This window comes from Siniperca chuatsi, linkage group LG21, assembly GCF_020085105.1.
Source record: "Siniperca chuatsi isolate FFG_IHB_CAS linkage group LG21, ASM2008510v1, whole genome shotgun sequence".
Taxonomy (NCBI): domain Eukaryota; kingdom Metazoa; phylum Chordata; class Actinopteri; order Centrarchiformes; family Sinipercidae; genus Siniperca; species Siniperca chuatsi.
Window position 1 is genome coordinate 11,616,193 of NC_058062.1, and position 22,413 is coordinate 11,638,605.

Genomic DNA, 22,413 nt, shown 5'->3' on the forward strand with positions numbered 1-22,413 from the left:
GTCCAGTCGCAACTTGTTTTAGGACTATGTTTAATTTCTGTTGAACTAGTTTTGTAGCATGTGCATGTGTGAATAAAATGGCAAATAAGAATCGGAAAATAAGAATCAGAATTTTACTCATCCCACCAAAAATATTACATACAGACTAATACATTTTTCACCAAAATATCCTTCAAATAATGTTGAGTTTTATGAAGAATAAAAATAGGCCTTTAGTTATTCCACTGAAAATGACGTTTGGTGTGTACAGAATGATGTTTAACGTGGAGCAAGGGGAAAAAAACACCTTTGACCTTTTGAGAGTGTATAGTATGTGCATGAAAATGTATGCTTTAGAAAAAAAAATCCCAGTCTGATAAATCAATCTTTTGTACATTCATTATAAGAAAGGTTACAGTACTGTTGAGTGCCACATTTGGCCTTGGAAGGAGATGATCCACCACAAAACATGCTGGCATTGTTTTGTTTTGCCTGGCACATTCTCAAAACCCAAAACGGGACCATATCTTACAGCCAATAGTTCTTCTATTTATACCAAAGATGATCCTTTAAGGGTTGGAGTTGTGTCTTTTATAAACTCAATGAGGAAGCAGCGAGTGCGGTTAATTCAACAGTGACTGGATTGTAAACAAAATAAAACAGTGCAGTTGTCTCTCAGTCTATATGAACTCCAAGCCCTCATATTTCACATCCCCAATCTTGGTTTCAGGTAAAAGGATGCGTCCGTCAAGTGTGAAGGCCATGATGTACGTAGCAATCTTTCCGGCGTCTTCCTCTGACTTGAGAGCCAGAATGATCTGGTCGTCTGTATTGGGGACAAACTTGAAGGAGGAGAAACCATGAGTGGGGTTCAGTGGACCCACTCGACTCACAATGATGTCTTTGAAATCTGGCGAGCAGCTAAGGACGAGGTTCGTGGCGCGACGCTCGTCTGCCGTCTCCTCATAGCGCTCCTTGCTGGCGCGGCGAGGGAAGAAAAACCAGCGCTGCAGGGTGTCGCTCCACGCTGCTGACTCATGAATAAGATACCCTATAGAGATTTAGAGGAATACGGTAAAGAGTAAATGAAGAGAAAAGAAATGGAAGCAATCATGAGCGAGACCAGATTTGCATCCTTACCTGGAGGCTCTATCCCTGCAGCAGACTTCAAAGATTTGTACTTGGGAACCCAGTTCTCATGTTGTACATCCCCTCTGAAGCCCACTACTTTCACCCACTCTGGGTTGTTGTTGACAAACTCGCCTTCAGTGGTGGTCCACTCTTTCCCCAGACCGCCGACGTACAGGTTCTTGTCCTTTACTGCCATCCACTCAGCTTTGAACCCTATCAGGAGAAAGTACATAAGTACTTCAGTAAAAGTACCAATTGAACACACAAAAATACTCCAATCCTGCATTCAAAATCTAGCTCAAGTAAAAGTACAGAAGTATTATCAGCTGACTATACTTAAAGTATCAGTAAAAGTATTCATAATCCAGAAAAATGGCCGCTGTGACTGATGTATTATCATATGTTACATTATTAGATTGTTAATACTGATGCACCATTGTGTAAGTAGCATTTTACTGTTGTTGTTTCAACTACTTTATATGCCGTTACATAGTGTAGTCAAGTGGTTCCCAAACTAGGGCACAGTGCTTTTGTGGTGGTGTCACAAGCCAAAAAGGTTGGGTGCCACTGGTTTATTCTTTAACAATACACTGTATTTGATAAGCTTATGTTTTAATCTGAAAAGTAACTAGTAAAGAGAGCTGTCAAAAAAATGCAAAGGAGGGAAAAGTACAATATTTCCCTCTGAAATTTAGTAGGTAGTAGTAGAAGTATAAAGTAGCATAAAATGGACATACTCAAGTAAAATATTGAATTACAGCATGTATGAGACCAGGCTAATGCCGACCTTTAGCAACGTTGCCATCGCCGTCAGGTAAGATGACCCAGGGCACAGCCTTGTCACCGTGAATGTGGTAGACCACGCCTGTTCTGTCATCGACGCTGTAGAGCTTCCCATTGAACACCACCAGCTCAGACAGCTCCATACCCCTGCCCTTCTCTGACAGATGACTTTCCAGCATCACCCTGTCCGCATCCCACTCAACTGCTACCTTGTCACCACTTTGGGACACCAACAGGTACCCCCGCCGCATGTAGCTGAACCATGTCAGCTTCTTGTCACTACGAGAGCTTGTGTCCAGGTCGGCAATGACCCCGATGCGGTAGCGGGTGCCCTGCGGTGTGCGCTCAGGCGGACTGAGAGGGTAGGTGTCGTTGTAGTGGGAATCGGACTGCTGGGCGTCAATGTGACTGGCTCTCCAGCTGTGGGAGCCGTAGGTGCGGGGGCGCAAGCCTAAGCTGAAGTGCATGAAGAACAGCAGAAGCAGGACCACGGAGACGCCCACCGCCACGATGGGCTTCCACTTAAGGCGGAAACGAGGGTCAGTGGTGTTGGCCATGGAAGCCAACATAGGGAGGCCTCCTACAGAGATACGCAGAGTGTTCATAGGCTCATTCTGCTCCAGTCGAGTGAAGCCTGGGGGAGCGGGCATGGAGGACAGAGGCCTGGAGTGACCTAAAGAAAAATAGAGACAGATGGTAAGTCAGGGTAGCAGACAAGAAAAGATATGGCCTCATCTGTGTTCACTTATTCATTGATTGACTGACTGGTTGATGGAGTGATGGATTACAGTTTATACTAGTCTATAAAAGCTTATATTTAAGGTCCCACCATAGCTCTAAAAGTAAGTAAATGTTGTTCTCCAGTTAACACATCAACAGCAAAACCATTTCCATTTGTCTTAAAAAGATGTCATATATGGGTTCTTACAAAGCCTCCTCCAGAGTCAATATTACAGTTTTAATGACAAAATGAAAAATACATTTTTTAAGTCTCTCTCCCTTGTGTGCATGTTGTCCTTGTCTCTCTTTCTCCCTCTGTGTGTGTTTGTTTTCTTTCTCCTAGCTGTGTGAATGGTGTGCTTGAGCTATGCTCGAGTGTCCTCTCTCCAGGTTTCCAAGGTGGAGAGGAGGTCATGTGGCTCAGGTCCTATCTGTTTGGCAACACCTGAAAAGTTCCTCAACGTCCTCCTGGATCCATATTCTATCTCAATCTATCTATAATAAAGGTTTTTTTGGGGAGTTTTTCCTTATACGAAACAAGGCTCTAAGGACAGACGGTGACGTATGCTATACACATTGTGAAGCCCCTTGAGGCAAATTTGTGATTTTGGGCTATATAAATACAACTGACTTGACTTGACTCTGCAGCTCCTGAGCTCTGTATCACACTGTATTTGCTAACCCACTTTTAAGCAATCCAATCAAATCTGTAGGATTTGCATTAAACTCTTCTTGTTACTAACCCCTCACCTACATATTTTGTTTCACTTAGTAATACGTGACAGTTAAAGATGCTCTAACTTCCGTTTCACTGTGACTTTAAAGTTAGCAGAACAGTAGCCACTGTGGAAAAGTGGAGAAGAGTCATAAAGTCAGCAAACTGGTTCAGTAATGTCTGTTATAGAGCAATATCTAGCTAAAGACCAATTAAGGCTGTAGCAGAAAAACCCCTGTGTGTATTAAATTTCAAACATTACTCTGACCCAGGCTAAAACATGACAGCACCAATGACATCTAGATAATAAAACTCAATCTTATCCTACTCACATACTCTCCTAAGTAGACTCTATTCACCTCTAAATCAAATCTTTAGTCCCGATGGCAGGCAGGTCATCCATGTCAGCCTATATTTTAAATTCTGGTAGGAGCTCACACAAGTGAGTGTATACCTGGTTAAACATTAAATGACAAGAAGCAGGAAGTAGCCCAGCTTCAGGTTGGGTGACTAACAGGTGGCCACCATTGTGCCGTGTCAATGGGCAGCTGGGAGGAGCCCATTCAGAGACAATGAAGGGACGGCGGCTGTGAGCAGGTTAATCAGGAAATACACAACCAGCCTGCTGATTCAGCACATACCACTGTCACAAGCACTGTCCTTATTTGTTAAATATCAGTGCTGAAATAATTAGTCCATCGACAGGAATTATCATTTTGATAATCAATTAATTGTTAAAGTAATTTATCAAGGAAATATGCCAAACTTCCAACTTCTCTAATGTCACAATTTGCTGCTTTTCTTTGTTTTCTATCTTTGACAATTGAAAATATTTTCTTTTTGAAAATCCGTTGTTCAAACAAAGCAAGACATTTTAAGACATCCTCTTGGACTTTTTCACCATTTTGACATTTTATAGACCAAACAGTTAATTATTTGATCAAAAGATAATCAACAGATTAATTGATAATGAAAATAGTTGTTAGTTGCAACCCTATCTAAAATGAAAACTAACACTTTTTCCCTTTATGGCCTGTTAAAGCTCAATTGATTAGCCTAGTCAATTTATCGATTAGTTGATTGACAGAAAATTAATCGGCAACTATTTTGAAGCATTTTCAAGCAAAAAAGTCAAACATTTTATGTTTCCAGCTTCTTAAATGTTGGATTGTTGGTCGGACGAAACAAGACTTTGAAGACTCTGCGAGGGACATTTAATAGATCAAATGATTAGTTGATTAATCAAGAAAATAATCGGAAGATTAATCCTTAAAGAAAATAATCCTTAGTTGCAGCCCTAGTGCAGTTGAATGAATTTTCGTTTAACTTAACATAACTGACAAAGACCAAGTTAAGACGTAAGTAATTTTATTTATAGAGCACCTTTCAAGAGCAGAATGGCACAAAGAAAACGAAATAAGGCCACCATAATAAATACAGACTTAGGAAGAATAAAAGACCAAAAGATAGATGTAGGAGCTCAGTCTATTACTGTAAGATACTGAGATGTCTAACCCAGGAGTGACACACTTTGCTTAGTCTGATGTGATCGTATTACCATTTGCTGTATGTTGCATTCAGTACTGAATCTCCAGGCTATTCTTCGGTTGCAGAACAACAGTGCATTTCTTTATTGTTTCTGCTGTAAAGGTGAATACAGTCCATTTCCAGATTCCATTGATACACCAAACACACAACTTACAGCGTGACAAACAAACCCTTAATTCTGGCAATTCTGCATATCTAAACAGCTGGGTCTTGAGCTGCTTTTTAAAAGGTGTCCACAGAAGTACTGCAGATACTTTAGTTTAGCACCTGAGAGGTGGACAACATTTTATAAGCTCATAATACAGAGTCACATGATGTTGCAAACAGAAAGTTCTCAAAATGTATATTCCAAACACTGGAAAACTGTATTCCTATTTAACACCCAACAAATTGATGTGACCTAATCTGTCTGTTGTTCTCTACACTTGAAGTTTCACCACCAGGCGCTATAGAGTAGAAACTGTGTGCTATCTACTCCCAACCAAATTCCAGGGACCTCTAAACTCGGCCTCAGGAGCCTCACACTCTGTGGCCTAAACATGGCTGCATTTCTCTGAAAGGAGCTGAAAGACTCTTTCATAAGAGGGGCCCCCAAGCCAAACAGCAGTCCATGATGGCAGCAACATCAGGGCCATAATGATGAAAGCTATCCTCTCTGAAATACACCAACCAATGGCTGATATTAATTAACTTAAAAGGCTGTTTTTGCCCAAATCCCCTTCACTGAAACTAAAATAATTGAACAGGCTTACCTCTTTGTCTCCTCCTGCCAGAACGCTGACCGTGTGTCATCAAATATACTTCTCTATCCTTAAAGCAGACCTCCACAATCAGCCCCGAGCTCTGTACCCTCTTTCTGCTCACAGATTATTTGTAGTGCAACCATGTAGTTACAATGCTAGTGAACTTTAACTAGACTTGGAGGATTACGATCCAGTCCAAAGGGGCAAACCTTGCAGGCGGCCGACACAATTCATTAAGTTATCATTCATCATAGCAGCCTTTGAATGGCCAGGTACCAGAGGTTAGGAAAACATTTGTTACCTGCACAATAACTCTAACTGCATAAAAGGGATGGGGGGTGCCGCAAATCCTGCAGGTGAAGTAGATGTTAAAAACCAACCTGTGGTCACTACAAGAATTTGAATCCTACATAATGGAGATGTTTCTATGACACAATCAGTACTCTGAGTACTATGACTGGACTGAGGCCAGAGATCAGCCTGATTGCAGCAGCAGAAGAGTTACACCATCGACAGGGAAGCTATAGGAACTCAAACTTTCTTTTCATTTTAGTAACATCTGTTAATCACTGCTTTTGGGCTTTAGTCCAAAAAGATGTTAGGAGTTCGAGAGGTGAATTATTCACCATTCTGAGCTTCTCAAAGTGGTCCTAAAAGGTTTCAAATAGTTTCTATTCAATTAATCTAGTTATTTTATCTATAAAGGTTTCTCTACTTAGTTTTCAAAAGGTTTACTATATCACTATATTTACATTGACATTGCAATCTAAAATGATATATACACTCTGATAGAAGATCATCATATCACATATCATATCCATATCACCAACCAGACATTTTCTCTATTAGTCATTTGGTCTAAGGTCCAAGGTGACATCATCACAATATTTGTTTTGTCCAATCGCCAGTCCAAAACCCAAAGATATTCAATTTACAGTGATTTAAAACAGAACAAATAGAAAATCTTCACATTTGAGCACCTGGAACTAAATATTTAGCTACTCTGTGCCGCCATAAAGGATGACATCTGGAGAGGCGGGCTGTAAGAAAAGAGTTTCCCCTCGGGGATCAATAAAGTATTTCTGATTCTGATTCGAAGGAAACAGATCAAGGAGACAAAGAGTGTGTGTGAGGCCCATAAATAGTTCACTTATAGCTGTAAGGCAGATTCTCAAACTTCTGCATAAAACAGATGTGCATTACACTATGGACCTGATTTTATCCAATGAGAAGATGCTGTATGATAAATGGATCCACAATAGTGATATTTAAGTATTTCTCATTTAGTTGCAGACCACTGCGGCCATCTCAGAGGCCCCAAAGTGGTCCTGGGACATTCCCACTTTGCTAATTGCAGCCCTTTAATTCACAAACCACTAAAGCTCTGAGCAGCTTCATTAATCGTATTCATTATTATAAACTGTTTGTTTGTAGAGTTATTTTGTTCAGGAAAGCAGCGATTTTAGGTCTCTATCTCGTTCTTCACACACACACACACACACACACACGCGCGCACACACACACACGCACGCACGCACACACACACGCGCACACGCGCACACACAAACATCCCACTTTTCCCACGGACTATGTGTGTGTTAGCTCATGTCTCTGTCCTTCCAGCAGCGCAGAGGTTAACACAGATGCCATCACAAGTTGCTGCGTTCAGATGAAACCTGAAACGTTTCGGATCCAGCTTTTGCTTCGGACTCACCGCAGGTGTCAAATCTTCAACTCGCAGTCCGCTGGTGGTTGGAGCATAGATGTCATTATTGTATCGCTTGATTCTTCGGCTCCTTTTCCTTCTTTCCCCGTTGACCAGGCAGCCGATCATTACTTCCTGTATGTACTGGTGACGACAGCATCGTGCGCTACGCGCAGTGGATGAGAGAGGGTTTGTCACATGGTGCCTTCAAGTGCTGTCGAAAATTTGACAACTACGAGACGACACCTCCACACCTCCTGTCTTAAAACACAGAATATATTATTCCTGCGTGGATTCAATTGTAAGACATTTTTAGGTGAAAATTTAAAAAAAAAATTATTTGAGTTCTCTCTATTTTGAAGTGGCTGTGTCCATCTGAAGTTGGCAAGCTGCACAGTAAAGATGAGTGTATAGTAAATGATCTATTTTTATTATAAATGTTCCCCTTCTTTTTTTTAAGTTGTTGAACAAAGTTATTACAAAATTAATTTGGTGTGATAAGAAACCTAGAATAAGTTATTCTACACTTTTGAAGCCAGAATTTACGGAGGCCTAATTTTCATTTTATTAGTTATGATAAACATAATTCCCCAAACTGTCCTAATGGCAAAAGCAAATAAGGAAAATTGTGGGTTAATTTTTTAAGGCTTTTGGGCCTCTTTTCTTTCATATGTGGAAACCTTTCAGTTATGAGGAGTTTGAGATTTATACAAATGGAGGGGATACTGAATTGTTAGGTATATTTTGTTCTCGGGTAAATTGAATTATGTGTTTCTTTTTTTCTGTACTCTTATGTAGCAATTTACTGTCTCAGTTCTAAAGATTTGTTTCCGTCCGTCTCATGATTATTTTTGTAAATTGTTTCTTCTTCCCTTTGTTGTTTGAAAGAACTTTGTAAGGGAAGATTCTGAGAAATGTATGCCTTACATACATTTGTGTATTTTCCAACTGCCTCTGCAAACTGTGAAACTGATTCTCCGGTTTTTGTACTGTATTAAATATGAAAAGTGGTTTTCCAAAGGTAAATCTTTCGGTAAAAACTTAACGATGAACATCTCATTCAAGATTGTATGAACTCTCAGTAACTCAGATGCAATGAATTTGTGCAACATTGGTTATACTCTAGATATATAATGTGAGAATATGCACATAGGCTGTCTTAGTTAGTTCTTCTGTAAAGTATGCATGGATCTTATTGTCTTTATATCATTACGGTGCCATCTCCACAGTTCACAAGTTCCTCCACATTCACAAACACAATCACTACTCAAATATTTGCCAAGGGAGCACGGCCCTGCACAGAGTCCGGTTCTTTCTTTAGGAGAGGATACAAATTATGGGCTGACCCAGAGGTTCAAAACGAGAACAGTTTTTATTTGGCAAACCCAGTGTGATACAGAGTACTGTATAAGGCACTTTAATGGGGAATTATTGGAAAGCTATCGAGTACAACAGTGAAACTGCCACTCATGTAAAAGGTGCAACTATAGTGTGAGAAAGCAATGAAAAGCAAGCGAAAAAAGTAATGGAGAAAAGAATTACAGTTTGATTGTCATATACCTGTACTGGAAGGATTAAGTAAGGTAATAAATATATCAATTTACCCCAATACCACTGAATTCCTGAAATCAAATTATGGCTGAAACATTTGCTGAATTGGACATTTTTAAAGACTGTAACTGAATTCAAGAAAGGCACATTAAACTTCTAGAGGTAGCGGATACAAATTAATGGTTTGGCTACGGAAAAAAAAAACACCCTTAAATAATAAACAAAACTGTAGCAGAATTGGATTTAAAACATTAAAATTAACAATGTTAGATCAGATATGCAATGAACTTCCACAAAAAAATTAACTGTATTTCAGTGCATAAAAGCCATTTTTCTGTGATTGATTAATAAAAAAAGAAATAAAATAATGGCATTACAGTAGTTACAGGGGGAACATTCGATGCACCCATTGATTAAATAATATGGGTTTGTTTTGTGGTTGAAAAACATTATGTACTGAACTAATAAAAACTAAAATATATTTATATGTACTAAACAGTAACATATTCATAAAAAAATTTCAATTGTCCATCTTGACAATGCAAAGCAGATTTCCCTGCAACAAAGTAAATCCTAACCTGTTTGTTGGTTAGTGCTTTGATATTAAAAGCTCTCACATTGCATTCAAAAATTAAACAAAAGGGGGCACTGAAATAACTACAGTTGGTTAGGTACAAAGACAACAATGGCGCGGTCATCCTCTCTCTTACCAAGACAAAAAACTTACATTTTCAGAGTTCACCTGCTGTGTTTGGCACTTTGGAACAACACAGCAAACACCCATCAAACCACTTTCAACAATGAAACGAACTAAAAACATATCAGTGCAGCCAAAAAATATGCAAACACATTCTGCAGGAAGAAAATGGGAGTGCAACTCGGACTGAGAACAGTCCGAGTTGTAAATGAAACCATTGGCACATATTTTTATTTAAAAAGAAGACTCCCCTGTTAGATTCATGCGTTTGAATCTCAGTCCTTCAATATGCTGGAGGCTGGTACTCTCCTGGTTGATCCTGGTTGTGGGAGAAAGGCGACTGCTGGTAGCCTGTGGGGCCGCTGCTGGCATACGGAGCAGGCGGGTATGGAGTGGTTTGGTCGTTGGCTGGGTCTCTGTACTCCTGGTCAAACTCACTGATGCCTTGGCGATACCTTCCATACGCAAAGTAGGACAGGAGAGCCTGTTAAGAGAAGTCTGAATTAGTAAGTGGAGCTTTTACAGGACTCTCTGGCAAAAGTCATGAGTTATCATATGATTTTGTTAATCAAATGCTGGAGGTGGTGAGAGGCTCACCCAGGTGATGATCGAGAAGAAGGAGAAGGTAATGACAGCCCGGGCGGCATCAGCAGCAACAGTTTTTGAGTCAGTTTTGGACCACTGGTTGGCCAGCAGACAGAAGCAGATGAACCACAGGAACGTCCAAGCCGCTGTCCCACGTTGAAAATATCATATTCAAAGCAGAATAAATAGTCAGGATTAAGATAAAATATGATGACAGCATAAAATTCAACTAGGCTGCACTTCCTGTTTTTGGGCACAGTTCCTTTATTCTAGTATGAGCTGTCTACAGTGAAACCTGACTCTCACCTGAAAAGACAAAATCTCCTATAACAATGAATTTTCTCTCTTTGGCATTGCTTATCTGTGGGAAGAAGCCATCCAGCATGAGGAAGACAACGCAAGCCAAGAAGGCAAGGACTCCGATTCCGACCCCGTAGCTGCAGGCGCTGTCGTTGTTGTTAAACATGCACTTGGTGTCTTCCTCGGTTGATTGATTAGTGTAGCCTTCTGCTGTGATGGTTGCAAAGACCACGATGGAGAATAACTGCAAAGAACGGACACACAAGGTTAATGACATGGGGAGGAGGTGAAAAATGCATGCTGGGGCATGTGATTCTTATCACATGAGTCACATTACAAGAAAGCTTTCACCATAACAAAAAAAAAATCATCTAAATTGATATCAAGACATCTGTCAAGCCAGTTCAGACAAATAGGGCTGAGCAGATGAAGCTACAAAAAGTTTCAATTTCTGATCTATTTTAACACTGTAAATATGACAGTAAAAAAGCGACACCTTCTGTGAGTGATTCTTGTTCCTGATCCACTTTTCACACAAGAGCAGAGTTAAAACAAACAATGACAGAAAATTATTCGGCAACGATTTAGATTAATGATTAGTCTTTGGTTTAGCCAAGCAAATATTTTCCGGTTCCAGCTTCTCAAATGCGAGGATTTGCTGCTTCTCTGTGTTTTAAATAAGTTTAAATTGAATATCTCCAGGTTTTGGACATTTAATTGAATAAAACAAGACATTTGAAGACATCACATTGTGTGCTCAGAGCCAATTTTTTTTTCTTTTGACATTTCAAAGACCAAACGATTAATCAGCAAAGAAAATAATCATTGGTTGCAGGGCCACATTCATATTTCACCGATGCTGTCATCCCTGCACTGGCAACCTGATGCTTTTTGAACTGATTACAAAATCGTATAGATTTTTTTCTGATCCTTTAGTGCTTTACGTTCCCCCTTACTCCCTGACGTGCTTGGATGCTTTTCTTCTTCTTCAGAAATCTAGACTCAGCATAAAAGTGACAAAGCCTTTGAGCTCATTTAATTTGAAATGACTTGATCAGAAGAGATAAGGGCAGCAAACTCTGTATATTCTTTTCAAAACACACGTTTTTAAAATAGCTTTTTAGTGATTTATTTACAATTTTCATTATTTTAACTTGTCTGTTGATGTTTTACTGTTGTTTTGATTTGTCTTATTGTAAAGAACTTTGTAAATGTGTTTTTGAAGTGTGATATAAATAAAGTTTAATATTACTACTTAATTAAGCTTTCACAATACCAACTTAATCTAACTGGTCTATAACCTTAGGCATTTGAAAACAACTCTGCAGACAAGTGGAGCTCAACAGATGACGCTGGAAAAGTTTCAATTCCACTCAAAAATAAATAAATAAGAGCCCCAAGTTCTGTGAGTTTGAACTCTTCTGGGTCCACTTTTCAAATCAGAGTAACCAACAAAAATGCCAACTAAATCGTCCATCATTAGGTGGAAAACTGGCAGTTAATGCGGTGACACAGCACTGGACATGCTAGCTAACATTAGCTAATATCAAATAGTGCTAAAGAAAATACATCTTAATTTTCATTTAACATTTCAACCTAACCCCCGGTTCATGTCCGGTGTCGGCAGCTCAGAAAACTAACAAGCTGTATAATTGACTGATTTGTGTCGACCCCGGCAGCTCACATCTGTTAACATAAACTCGGTGATGTGACAGCTGGCTAGCTAACAATGCTAACGTTTCCGTGTAGTCACTCACCCAGCTCAGGCAGCGCAAAATGGTCTGAGGCTGTTTTACAAAATTCTCTAAATCAAAAGCACCTCCAGCCAACGAGGCCCCGTAAGCACTGCTCTGCATTTTTTCACCCAAAAAAATGCCTGTCCAACACTGTGAAGAGATGAGTTGTAAAAAAAAAATCTTTCTGTCAAAGTTGGGACAGTTTCGTTTTGCCAAACACCTTCCTGAAAACTTTTAAAAGACTGCCCCCTCTGTGGTGCGTTCCAGCGCTCCACGTGAACCGCGACTTTCATGGTGTTTTTAACCGTAAATATCAAGTGAAGAAAGATTTAAAATGGCCTTAGTTATTTTGTAACTCTAGGAGGCTGTAGTGACTTTGACTCACCTGTGAAAAATAGCCAACGCATGAGGCTACGAGGAATAAAACATTCACAACAGATAGTATTTATTGCAGGGCTGTTTATTTTACAAGGTGCAAAGGTTCATATTGTTTCATAATAAATTATATTGAGTTGAGTTCACTTGATTTGAGTTAACCGTATTGCCATTACAACAAACGTCGTTAGGAATTTTCCTTGGTGAGCCCAAGTGCAACATGACAAACAGGACAACATTCAACACAACAGACTAATAATGAAACAATAATAAACATATCAAAATATCAATTATTAATACAGATAGGTTTACTATTAACATGAGTGCTATGTTAATAGTATTCTGAATACCCTCAATAATACCTCTAAATAATAATAACAATCAGTCTAAACGTACGTTCCCTGAAGCATGTGGAGTTGTAGTTTCTTACTATGATAAAAAAAAAAAATGTGTTGGTTCGTTTCTGGTTGAGTCTTTTGGTAACATTATTTTGACAGGATTTACCGGAAGCCTTAATATGACACCTTTCCAAATGCATGAAACACACTAAATTCCAGTAATACCAATAATATTCATCATTACTTTTAATTATAACTTGTTTTTATTGTTGTAACTTATGTAGTCTACTCTACTATCTATATGTCGCGTTCACGTGTCTTTTCAGTGTTTTTGCTTCACAACTACGCAACCTAATTTCTATAATTTCTGTATTGATGAACTGTGGTTTGACTAATTTAACGAAGTGGTGCAGTTCCTCACTGCAACCACTAGATGGAAGTGAACACTCATGATCTAAATACACACAGGTCAACTGTCTACTCCATCTAGCTTCAAGACAGACACCACACCAAACCATATTGACACTAGGGGGGGGGGGGGGGCACAGTAGACATTTACATTTACATTTATTTATTTAGCAGGTCCCTATGCCCTGCCCCCCCCAGTCAAGGCATGTCAGACATGCTGATTGACCTTCATCAGATGCAGACAGATGAATGTTGTACCAATTGCAGATAGGACACAGCTGTGCTGATAGAGAGAGAGAGGGAGGGAGCGAGGAGAGGAAGTGTCTATGATGTGACAGTTAGTCAAGAATAGACGGCGATGTCAGAGATGAACACTGCTCTGTGGTGCACTATGTGATGTACTGTTTACAGTAAACAGAGATCAAGGACCATGGCATACAGTGTGAGTTTCAGTGTCAACATTTGTCAAATGGATTCAGACTATGAGTAAGTCCTCTTTATATCTTTCTATTGAAGACTTAACTTGAGAGTTGCTTTACTTTTTGTTGTTTAGTTGTACCTGACTGTCATTTGCACTGCATCTTCCTACTTGGGTGGGCTAATGCACTTAAGTTTAAATTTTCTCAATGTAGCTTCTTCCATAAGTCAACATTGGTGGACTAAGTTTCTTTCATCAATTGTGTTACTAATGAACTAAACTGTAGTTGTATTTTCTATTCTGTCTATAATTCACGCAAGTCTTCCTGATGTTAGTTTGAATACTCATAAGTGTGTGCTCCTACCGAGAGGCGAAAACATTTTCAGTGCTTTCATAGCTACTGCCTTAAGCTATTTCAGGTTGAAGAATCTTGAAATATTTTTGAGGCCTGTTGCTCTTTAGTATTTGGAACTGGAAAGCTTTCAAGAATCACCGTTGCGGCATGATAAAATGAAGGCCCAAAGCCTTTGGGACTGTGGGTCATTACTTCCTCTGATGGTTTCTCTCCTTTAGGAACCTGGGAGAAGAAGAACCAGGTCAGGACTCCTTCCAGCTCGTTGGACAGCCAGAAGCCAGCACCCAGAGGTGTCCTGAAACCCTACAGATGGACGTTTTTAGGGAATGCACAGGTACAAATACAGAATGTCTGTCTGCCATTTACCACAACAAAAGTCTTTAAGTGCAGTTTCAGTTGTAATATAGATAAAAAAAATGTATAAAACAAGTCACATTTGCTGCCGAATAGACAACATGAGAGTTGAGACGCTTGACAGGGAGCAGATGAACTGTCTGCAGAGGCACCGCTGGTCAGCTGCTACCCTAAAGGTCCTCTCCTCGATGCCCAGTCGCATTGCTGGTGAGATGAAACCTTTCTCCACTGTCTAATTTTGTGTTGACCGTGTCACATTTACACATGTGAACTATTACATTCACTGTTTTAAAAAAAATCCACACAGGGACAAATAGTACTGCAGTAGTTTCCCGTCGTGCCAGACACTCATCTCAGCTACACCGACACCAGACCTCCTCCCATGATTCTTCTCACCCCTCCAGACCAATCCAGGATGACACTGTCCAGGCTGATATGGAGGAAATCAGTAATGAAGGTGAGCCTGCTAACTATTGCTGTTGTTTAAATGAGCCTTCCTGCTTTGTACACTGAGAGTCAGCGTTGCCTGCCGCAACCTGTCTCTGAATGTGTTAGCAACATCCACAGGTGCAGCAGATCATTTGGTCATTTCTAACTTTTGGTTTCCAGAAAACAAGAGGGAGCAGTTGGTGTCCAACCTCCGAGGCCTCACAGTGAGTGAGGGCATGCGCAAGCTGCGAGCCATGCCGCTTAGCCTGGCCGATAAGATGGAAATCAGGTACACGTGGCACTGAAAACGTTCAGTGGTCTGCAAAATAAAAGCCACTGGCACTGTGGTAACACGTTTTTTAATTTTTTTTTTAACAACTCCTTCACCTGTCTTTTATTAGACAGCTTGCTTTCAGTGACGTAGCTGGAAGTTCACTCAGAAATATTCCGTGCTCCAGTCGTCTAAGCGTGTATATTTCGAGGGTGAGTCCAAATGGTGTGCTACATGATAAACCATTTTTGTTTGTGTGTATCAGTCATGCACGTTTTTCTCCCCTCAGACTGGGCGTCACTGCCTGTACAGCTGCCTCCCTGTCCTCAGTTCCCTCCAGTTGTGGCATTCACCTATGAAGCGACTGAGCGGACGTTTCGGAACCGGAGTGCTCTCCTACTTCCTGTTTCTGCGGACCCTCCTGCTCTTTAACCTCCTCCTCTTCGTCATCAACGGCCTGTTCCTGGTCTTGCCTCAAGCCATCAACCCTCCTCCTCCTTATGACTCTCATCTCGACACTTTGACTGGCCTTGAGCTTCTCACAGGCACAGTAAGATGGCCGTATGTTACATCAGAGCAGTATATACATGATGATCTCTGTGGCACAACCTCACGTCTGCTCCATCTCTTTTTCTCTGGCAGGGTTTCCTCTCTGAGAGTGTGATGTTTTACGGTTACTACACCAACACCGTCATCAAAACTTGTCGAGCTGCTGACTCGAGCCACAGCTCCACTTCTGAATCATGCGATACCGACAAGTCCCAGATAGTGCCATACAGCATACCTGCAGCCTATTTATTTACTATCGCCATCGCCTTCTTCATTATCTGCATCATCCTGGTGTACAGGTTGGACAATAACTGAATTACTTATGCATTAATTGTATTTTAGGCCATCTGTGGTGTGTATTTTATGGCTATATTGTTCCCCCCTGCAGCATGTCCACGTCCTTGGGGAGAAGTTTTCGTGTCCTCAAGTCTAATGGGAATCTGGCTGTAAACGTTTTCTGCTCCTGGGACTTTAAAGTCAGCAAAAAGATGTCTGTCAGACTCCAGTCTGAGAAAATCAGCACTGAGCTCAAAGTAACGCAATCATTTGAATATTCAGTTAGACTCACTGAAGTGTGCACATTTTATTATTTATTTATTTATTTATTTTTAATGTGAATGCAAACTGATTTCAAAAGCCAAGATGTTGATTCTACATTTCCTTTCCAAATGGAAGCATTTAAAATATGAACAAACTTGCTATACACGTACTCATTTAAAAGCATTTAGGCTTTGATGATCCTCAATGATAGACAAAGCAAATGTCTATCACTTTTTACACTCTGTTTTTGCATAGCTGGTTTACACACAGGGAGATATTTAAAAGTGCATCTTCACAACCCACGTGTCTGCTTAAAGCAGGCTCCTCAGCATGCACATAGAGGCTAAAGGCCATTTTCTTATGATGGAAGGATTTAAAAATATCTGTTCAGTTTCAGCACATTGTGCAGGTCATTTAAATGTAGCTGGCTCGGCCTGACAAATGCTATTTTTCCAACAGGAGCTGCTGTCTGAGATGATCAGTGGAGATGATGCAAAGAGCTGCATGCAGCGACTCTGCCGCCTCATAGTGCATCTGATAGCGTGGGTTACATGTCTGGCCAGCATCTCCCTGGGCACCATGGCAGTCAACTACCTGTCAGAGGTTAGAGGAAACTATGCAACAACTGCTGTGCAGCCAGACAGACACAGAATGCATGCACAGTTGAGCAGCTACAGGGCCTGAGTAGCATTTTCTCAAGACTACCACAAAAATAACACCTACTCACCACAGTTTATTTACTTCTCCTTTTTCTTTCCTGGTAGATGTTTTACATCCTTTATTCATTTATTTTTATCTGCTGTTGTTTTCTCACACAAAACTATCACCAAAAATGTTCCTGATGGATCGATTCCAGCAATTATTGCAATGCAGCGATCAGTAAAGTCGAACAGCCGTGAAAAAGGTCTATTCAACATTGGTTTCTCTCCATGTCCCCCCCCGGGTCATGAGGTGTTGGTCTGTAGCCCTCACTGTGATTTGTTCATTCCTTCACAGTATGCCGTTGACCAGAATCCTTTCAGAGAAACTAAGCTGCTGCTCCTGTCTACAGTGGTGTCAGGCATTAACCTGTTGTTGCCCGGCCTGTTCAACCTGTGTGCCTGGGCAGAAAATCATGATTCACCCAGTGTGCGAGTCTATGTCTCCATCTTCAGGTGGGAAGAACTGTGAAATCACATCACACTGAACATTCATCTTTTAACAGAGATAATTCACGTAGAACCATACTAAGCAAAGCAAGACTTCTAAAACTTCATAATTTACTGATAAATATAGCTTATCTATCACAAATAGTTTGTAGTGCAGTGTAACAGTTCACTGAATGTTCTCACAATGCTTTAGTATATGCTCAATATAAATGTTCTCTTCAATTATTGTTTAATTTTCTTTTTTGGTTTTTAAAGAAAAGTAGACGTTTAACATCATTTCACACAGAAGTGGACATTACCAACCAATAGACAATAGATAGATTAAAAAAAAAAAAAGGAGCACATACAAAAGTGGGTAAATCAGTCAACAATGAAATTAGTCTAAAAAATGTCCCATAAGGAGAGCTCATCAGTTTGATTCTGTGTAGTCCTATTGTAGTGTGAGAATAATTATGTAATATTTTGTATTGTATTCTCCTTTGTTTACTTTATATACATACTGTATATCATTCTGCACAGTGAAGGTCAAACATCCAAGTGATTCATCATCCAATACATTTGAGTGGAGGAGGGGTTTAACTTGTGAAGCTGTATGGCAATTCTAGACGTAAACCAATTTCCCCTTTTTATTTATTTATTTATTTATTTTTTTTTTTTTTTTTTGTCTTTAGAAATATTGTTTAGCTGTTGTCATCAAATAGAAAACCTCATCACTGTTTTCTCAGGAACCTGTTGTTGAAGGTCAGTATTGTTGGAGTGCTGTGCTACCGCTGGCTGGGGAGAATTGCTGTGGAACCAGAACGATGGAATTTACAGGTTACAAGCATCCTCATATTTGAACTTACTCATAATCATATTTGGAGGTGGAGCAGTACTGAACTGTGCAATGTTGTTCATTCCTAAAAGATTGCCGTTTTGGACACAGTAAGTGATTACATGTTTGGTTGTGACCTTATTAGCCCTAATGATGTGATCCAACCTTATTGGAGATGTGAAACAACCTTAAATCCACTTTTGCTGATTCTTTACATTGATGTTTCTGTTGTCCTCAGTGTTGGGAAAGCTTCGTGGGGCAAGAACTGTATTGCTTGCTCCTGATGGACTTTGTCTTCACAGTGCTTTACACTTTTTTGGGAGAGTTCCTGTGGAGGCAAGTAGGCGCTTTACCCACGAATCATTGATTCTCTTGTTTACTGTTTATAAAGCCATTCACTGACTGTTAAGCATCTTCCCTCTAGGCTCTTTTCCATGCAAGTGCTGAAAAGGAACAGGAAGCCAGTGTTTGACATCGCTCGTAATGTGCTGGAGCTTATATACGGACAAACTCTTACTTGGTAATTATGCAACATTACACCACATCCTTGAAATGCATCACATATTTAACAAAAAAGGTGAATTTAACATTAATGGTCTTCCATTCTTCCCAGGCTCGGAGTGCTGTTTGCTCCACTGCTTCCTGCAGTCCAGATCATAAAACTGTTTATGCTGTTTTACATGAAGAAGGTCGGTACAGCAGGTGGTGTTTCAACATCATACAGCGTGTATACTCCGATTTGCATGTCAAACTTTACATTCTTCCTCTTTTTTCTTCCCCAGAGCAGTCTGCTGCTCAACTGTCAGGCCTCCAGAAAGCCCTGGAGGGCCAGTCAGATGACAGCACTATTCCTCTCTCTTTTGTGCTTCCCCTCATTTCTTGGTGCTGCTGTGTCTGTCGCATACACAGTTTGGATGTGAGTGCAACAAAAAATGTCCCCTCTCTTAATGACTGCAGTTTCCACACCGAAAGACATGCATTAATTCCACAACCTCGGAGACACACAGCTTTCAGACATGTTTTGAACACAATGTCTGTCATTGTATTCCAAGTAAATTTACCATACTGTGCTCTAGCACGTAACAACCCTGTTGTTGCCCTCCTGCACTGTTCAAAAACTGGGGGACTAAGAGGGTCCTGCTTCTCACCAGATTTAACCCTTAAAGTTAACCCTTTAAAATTTGTGAAACTTGCTTATTCACTTTCTTATCCAGAGTTAGATTGACACCACTCTCATGTTTCAAAGGTAAATATGAAGCTACCACAAACAGGAAGTTACTGTTCCCAGCCAAGAAATAGTCTGGCACATAACTGCCCGTAAAACGGCGAATTTTCATTTTTGCTCTTCATTTTGTATGGATTAAACAAATAAGATATTTCCCAAAATTCCCAAAAACTATTCCTTTTTAAAGATTTATGTCTTCAGTAGAAATGAATGGGCTTGGGGCTGAGTGCCATCAAGTGGGTAGGGAAGTCATAAAGTATTGTGAGATAGACTAATGCATAGTTGGTTCTGCTCTTTTTATGGGACACTATGGAAAAAATATGGGATAACCCTAGCTAACCTCCCGTAATATTTTTCATTTTTATGTGCTTGAGTTTGGACCCCAAACAACTGAAAAGGTATTACTGTTCAAATACTTAGATGCTGTATGTTCCATCCAAATCAATCTGTCTGACATCTGCAGGATTAAACCCTCGTCAGGGTGCGGCCCTTTCAGGAATCTCACCACAATGTTTCAGTCAGGACAACTGTGGGCCCAGGAGCTGGAGAACGCCCACCCGATCCTGTCTTGGCTCAGCTGGGCCTATAACTATCTGGTGCAGAACCCATTGTTCTTATTCCTCACCACTGGAGTCTTTCTGTGAGTGGTGACATGATCACGAACAATGCTTACAGGAACTGTCCAGTTTCCACAATAACTTTTTGTCTGTTATCATTTCATATTTGCTATGTAGGTATATTTTTATTTTGTGTGTTGTGGTGGTAATGCTGTTGACAAAATGTCTGCCTTCTTGAAACATTTGTGAGCTACTGTACCTGAATATGTTTATGCTCTCTTGAAGTCTGAAGTGATCTCTTATTCTTTTTATTTTTTCAGACTGGTGATATACTTTCACACTCAAGTTGTTGATGGCCAAAGGAGAATCATCCGTCGGTTAGAAAAGCAAATAGAAAATGTATGCATGATCAAGATTTTTAAATTTTTTTTTTAAGAGTCTATACAGCCATGCTAGCAACTCTGTGAGGCTGCACTTGGGCACAGCGGTGCATTGAGCTAAATGCTAATGTCAGCATGCTAACATGCTGACGTTTAGCAGGTGTAATGTTTAAAATGTTCACCATCTTAGTTTGCTAACATTTGCTCATTAGCACTAAACCCATTTTACAGTTGAGGCTGATGGGAATGTGATAAGTTTTGCAGGTATTTGGTCATAAACCATACTGGACAAATTTAAATTGTGACCTGATATTGGTGCTAGAGGAAAAATTAAGGGATTACCAAGGTGACTATAATTCATCCCGAGAAGGACACAAATGTCTGAATCGAATTCAGTGGTAATCCATATAGTAGATTCAGACATTTCAATGGATAAGTGAAAACTTTGACCTTCTGGTGGCACTAGACGAAAAATTAGGGCATCACCAAAGTTAGTAGGAATCATTCTTGGTGGGCACCATAGATATCTGTACCAAATTGCAAGGCAATCCATCCAATAGTTGTTGAAATACATTATTTGCCATCCATAGAGCTGCTGGCATGGCTACAAATCAATGACACATAATACAGTATGTTGATATTGATCTTAATGTATCTTGTGTATTTCTTCTCTTGTATACAGGAGGGTAAGGACAAAAGGTTCCTCATCATCAAATTGCAAGCTATCAGTGAACAGAGTAGTCTGGTTTCCCCTCATAGATAAGGTGGGTCTCAACACTGTTTATCATGTTTGTGGTTGTAGCATAGCTTTGTTTGCTCACAGTTTTAATGACCTCACTTATAATCTGAAAAGGCATTTGCGTGAACACTGTCTTCCATATTAAAAAGTTGTCCTCTTATTTTTTTTTCTCTCCCCCCCTGCTAGTCTGTAGCTGAACAACACTCACAACATACTGTAGCAATGACAAGATATTATCTCATCAGTGACAACCATCTTTACTTTGATATTATCTCCTCTATGCCAAGATGGTTGCCAACATTATCAGGAATGTCACCTACAACCTACAATGATAACAAAAGCAAAACCAGTAACATGTATTGTTATTTTCAAATATATTCCATAATGTTTGGTAAGTCCTTTTTAATGTACTGCTTGAACACAAACAAAATCTGGATATTAGCACTATTATGGCGCTGTTATTATATTTATATATACATAGATCAAATTGTAGGTCAGGATGTATATTTTTTTATGTGTAAAAAGTTTATGAATAACGATCTTAAATGTGTTGTATGAAAAGACGAAATAAATTTGTTTGAACGCGTCTTACTGTGTTTATTGGAATGAGGAACCCTCTTAATGTGTATTTGACAAATAGCAACTGTCGCCTTACCTGGAAACGTTGTTTCCTTTACCTGACTGGCACAAACACTGCAAGTATTCCTCCATGTTTGTTCATCTGAACACACAATTAATAATCACCACTTTCATTGCAGTGTTTCATTCAGGTTTTGCACTTTATTGTGATGTTTCCTGTCAAAAATGGGGCGCCTTTATGTCTCGCTCCAAACAGCATCACAACAGATTAAATTTCCTAAGAACATTATAAACATTGTGTAAAATGTATGCTGAGAATGAACAGTGATACACCAACATCACATATTGTTGTGTAAATGCTTTAATGACAACTATTTAGCTAATGTTATCTTAAAAAATCTAAAAGTCAAAATGCAGAGGGTTGTAGGGTGCTATTGCATATTATGTCAACCTCTGTTGAATTGCTTCATGCGCAGTACATTCTTTTTCTCAATCATAAAAAGCATAAACTTGTAAATATACAATTGCGGCATATACATCTCACTTTATTTCAGACATGCAGTTCATTTAAGATCTAGAAAACTGATAAAATTAAGGCTTGTGGTGACTATTTCACTGGCTAAAACAAAAACCAACTTTAAACAATGGCTTGTAACTAACACTTTACAAAACATGTTAAACTGTCAAAATTAAAACTGCTGCTGAAAAGTCAAGTCAATTTTATTTATATAGCCCAATATC

At 39.7% G+C, this 22,413-nt stretch overlaps 3 protein-coding genes across 5 annotated transcripts; 1 reads left to right on the forward strand and 2 right to left on the reverse strand.

The window, feature by feature from the left end:
• Positions 1 to 99: 99 nt before the first annotated feature.
• On the reverse strand, positions 100 to 5,783 carry cant1a (calcium activated nucleotidase 1a). Of its 3 annotated transcripts, none has more exons than XM_044181316.1 (4): positions 5,629 to 5,783; positions 1,898 to 2,566; positions 1,120 to 1,323; positions 100 to 1,030 (listed from the first exon to the last, which is right to left on the reverse strand). In XM_044181316.1, exons 1-4 carry the CDS (start codon positions 5,666 to 5,668, stop codon positions 660 to 662), a joined length of 1,284 nt encoding a protein of 427 aa, XP_044037251.1. In that variant the 5' UTR covers positions 5,669 to 5,783; the 3' UTR covers positions 100 to 659. The 3 variants fall into 3 exon arrangements, with proteins under 3 accessions (XP_044037251.1, XP_044037252.1, XP_044037254.1); XM_044181317.1 differs by lacking the exon at positions 5,629 to 5,783 and adding an exon at positions 3,688 to 3,841; XM_044181319.1 differs by lacking the exon at positions 5,629 to 5,783 and adding an exon at positions 3,661 to 3,798.
• Positions 5,784 to 8,677: 2,894 nt separating this feature from the next.
• syngr2a (synaptogyrin 2a) lies at positions 8,678 to 12,575 on the reverse strand. Its single transcript, XM_044181320.1, has 4 exons — positions 12,215 to 12,575; positions 10,464 to 10,701; positions 10,170 to 10,303; positions 8,678 to 10,056 (listed from the first exon to the last, which is right to left on the reverse strand). The coding sequence occupies exons 1-4, from the start codon at positions 12,311 to 12,313 to the stop codon at positions 9,856 to 9,858; spliced, it is 672 nt and encodes a 223-aa protein (XP_044037255.1). The 5' UTR covers positions 12,314 to 12,575; the 3' UTR covers positions 8,678 to 9,855.
• Positions 12,576 to 13,581: 1,006 nt separating this feature from the next.
• LOC122868898 (transmembrane channel-like protein 6) lies at positions 13,582 to 21,679 on the forward strand. Its single transcript, XM_044181321.1, has 20 exons — positions 13,582 to 13,800; positions 14,306 to 14,421; positions 14,538 to 14,648; positions 14,749 to 14,898; positions 15,051 to 15,159; positions 15,272 to 15,353; positions 15,431 to 15,691; positions 15,784 to 15,989; positions 16,079 to 16,223; positions 16,690 to 16,833; positions 17,227 to 17,384; positions 18,104 to 18,194; positions 18,431 to 18,528; positions 18,617 to 18,712; positions 18,806 to 18,881; positions 18,975 to 19,108; positions 19,881 to 20,057; positions 20,295 to 20,373; positions 21,037 to 21,118; positions 21,280 to 21,679. The coding sequence occupies exons 1-19, from the start codon at positions 13,745 to 13,747 to the stop codon at positions 21,115 to 21,117; spliced, it is 2,370 nt and encodes a 789-aa protein (XP_044037256.1). The 5' UTR covers positions 13,582 to 13,744; the 3' UTR covers position 21,118; positions 21,280 to 21,679.
• Positions 21,680 to 22,413: the final 734 nt, after the last annotated feature.